Source organism: Opisthorchis viverrini (assembly GCF_000715545.1).
Source record: "Opisthorchis viverrini unplaced genomic scaffold opera_v5_49, whole genome shotgun sequence".
NCBI lineage: Eukaryota > Metazoa > Platyhelminthes > Trematoda > Opisthorchiida > Opisthorchiidae > Opisthorchis > Opisthorchis viverrini.
Genome location: NW_008751705.1, coordinates 4,362 through 5,901, shown reverse-complemented (window position 1 = coordinate 5,901; position 1,540 = coordinate 4,362). Strand labels below are relative to the sequence as shown.

Genomic DNA, 1,540 nt, shown 5'->3' with positions numbered 1-1,540 from the left:
GAGATTGACACAGAGTCATACAGGCTCACGGATGATTTCCGTTTCGTTGGAAGAACGTGTGAATGTAGACCGGACACCAGCCAGTTTGAATAGATGCCAATTCTACGGGGAGTTTGGGCAACTGCAGTCGAGGCTTGAATCTTGGGAAGAGGGGCAACGGGAAAGAAATAGAATGAAAGCACTGGCGAGTGGCGAGTGTCAGGAGGCATAAGATACAACGGTGTCAACGGAAGAAAATCTAAAAGGGATGACAGCAAGCTAAATGGGCTTAAGAAAGGTGATCTAGAAATCAAGTACTAGTTGGGCCAGAGTAGGTGCCTATGTTTAGGAAGCTGAGAACTTTGTCATCCAAGTAGCTAGCAGGGAGGCTAGCTGTTTGACTAGTTGAAAACGGGCGGTATTTTTGGCTCGCCAAAGTATCATGACATAAAGTCCTTGTTGTACAGAAGGGGGGATAATGTGAACAGTGACAGTAGACAAGTAAAAAGCGGACAAGCAACAGCTTCCCAGTTAACTGATAAGACCAGTTGCTTGACTGAGGTCTACTACGTCAACCTAAGAGAAATGTAAGATTAGGGATCACCAGTCACCGTGCCACTGCTGTCAACCCCAGAAAACGAATGATGCATGACAAAAAACAGCGATTAAGTGCTAGCTGGGACTGATCGTAATCAGTAAATGATAGGTTGTTAGGATTTTTTGCATATGATTGCTCCAGATGACAGGAGGGAAGAATATGTGCGCTATGTTTGGATGATGGATTGGACTTGGGCAGATGACAGGAAGAATATGTGCGCTATGTTTGGATGATGGATTGGACTTGGGGTGGTGTGACCCAACTAAGACGAAAGTTGCAACACCTACCTTGTCGACGTTAGCCGTGAGCTTCACACAGTAAGCCCAGGCTACCCCATGCATTAATGCTTTTTATTTATCATTATTTTTTATAGAACAAACGGAAATACGGCAGCTGGTATTTGCTTGTATTGCTTGGTGTTGTGAGACAAGTGACAACCGGAACAAGGCCAATCCAGTTACAGACAAACAACAGGGCTGCTCTTTTCTGGTTTTCCTGAATTAAAGGCAAGGCTCAGAACCACCGGCGATGGGCGATACACTCGTGCCACTGGATGGGTGGCGATTATACGAACGCACCATGGTGCAACGTAACAGGGCGACCCTCCCCGCAGGGCGTACCCGTCCACCACACGAGGTTTTTATCCCTCGTACATGCTACCAGAACTGCAAGGTGTAAAACCATCTAAGCAGTCATAAGTGCGGTTTGGGCATTGTTAAATAACTCCAGCTACCAGCTGTTTTATCCGGTCGGGGGGAAGCCAGGCCGGTAAAACAGCTCAGTTATTTCGAACAAGCAAACAGCAATCAGCCACTGGAAGAGGCAAGTCGCGGAAGCAAATGAAACATCGACTACCTTTTGGGGAAGGGAAGTAGAATGGAGATGTTCGCAGCCTGCGTACTATGGCTAAACGAAGGCGAAGCATTGGCGTGAACCGCCTTATCAAGTACAGTCGCACCAGTG

General features: G+C 47.1%; 1 protein-coding gene across 1 annotated transcript in view; it reads left to right on the top strand.

Annotated features, from left to right (window-relative positions):
- Nucleotides 1-1,453: 1,453 nt before the first annotated feature.
- Nucleotides 1,454-1,540, top strand: part of T265_03409 (hypothetical protein) — a gene marked incomplete at both ends in the record, with an annotated part of 3,491 nt that continues 3,404 nt past the window's right edge. The window contains one exon of the mRNA XM_009167893.1: nt 1,454-1,506. Coding sequence (XP_009166157.1) covers nt 1,454-1,506 — 53 coding nt within the window. The remainder of the gene's footprint in view (nt 1,507-1,540) is intronic.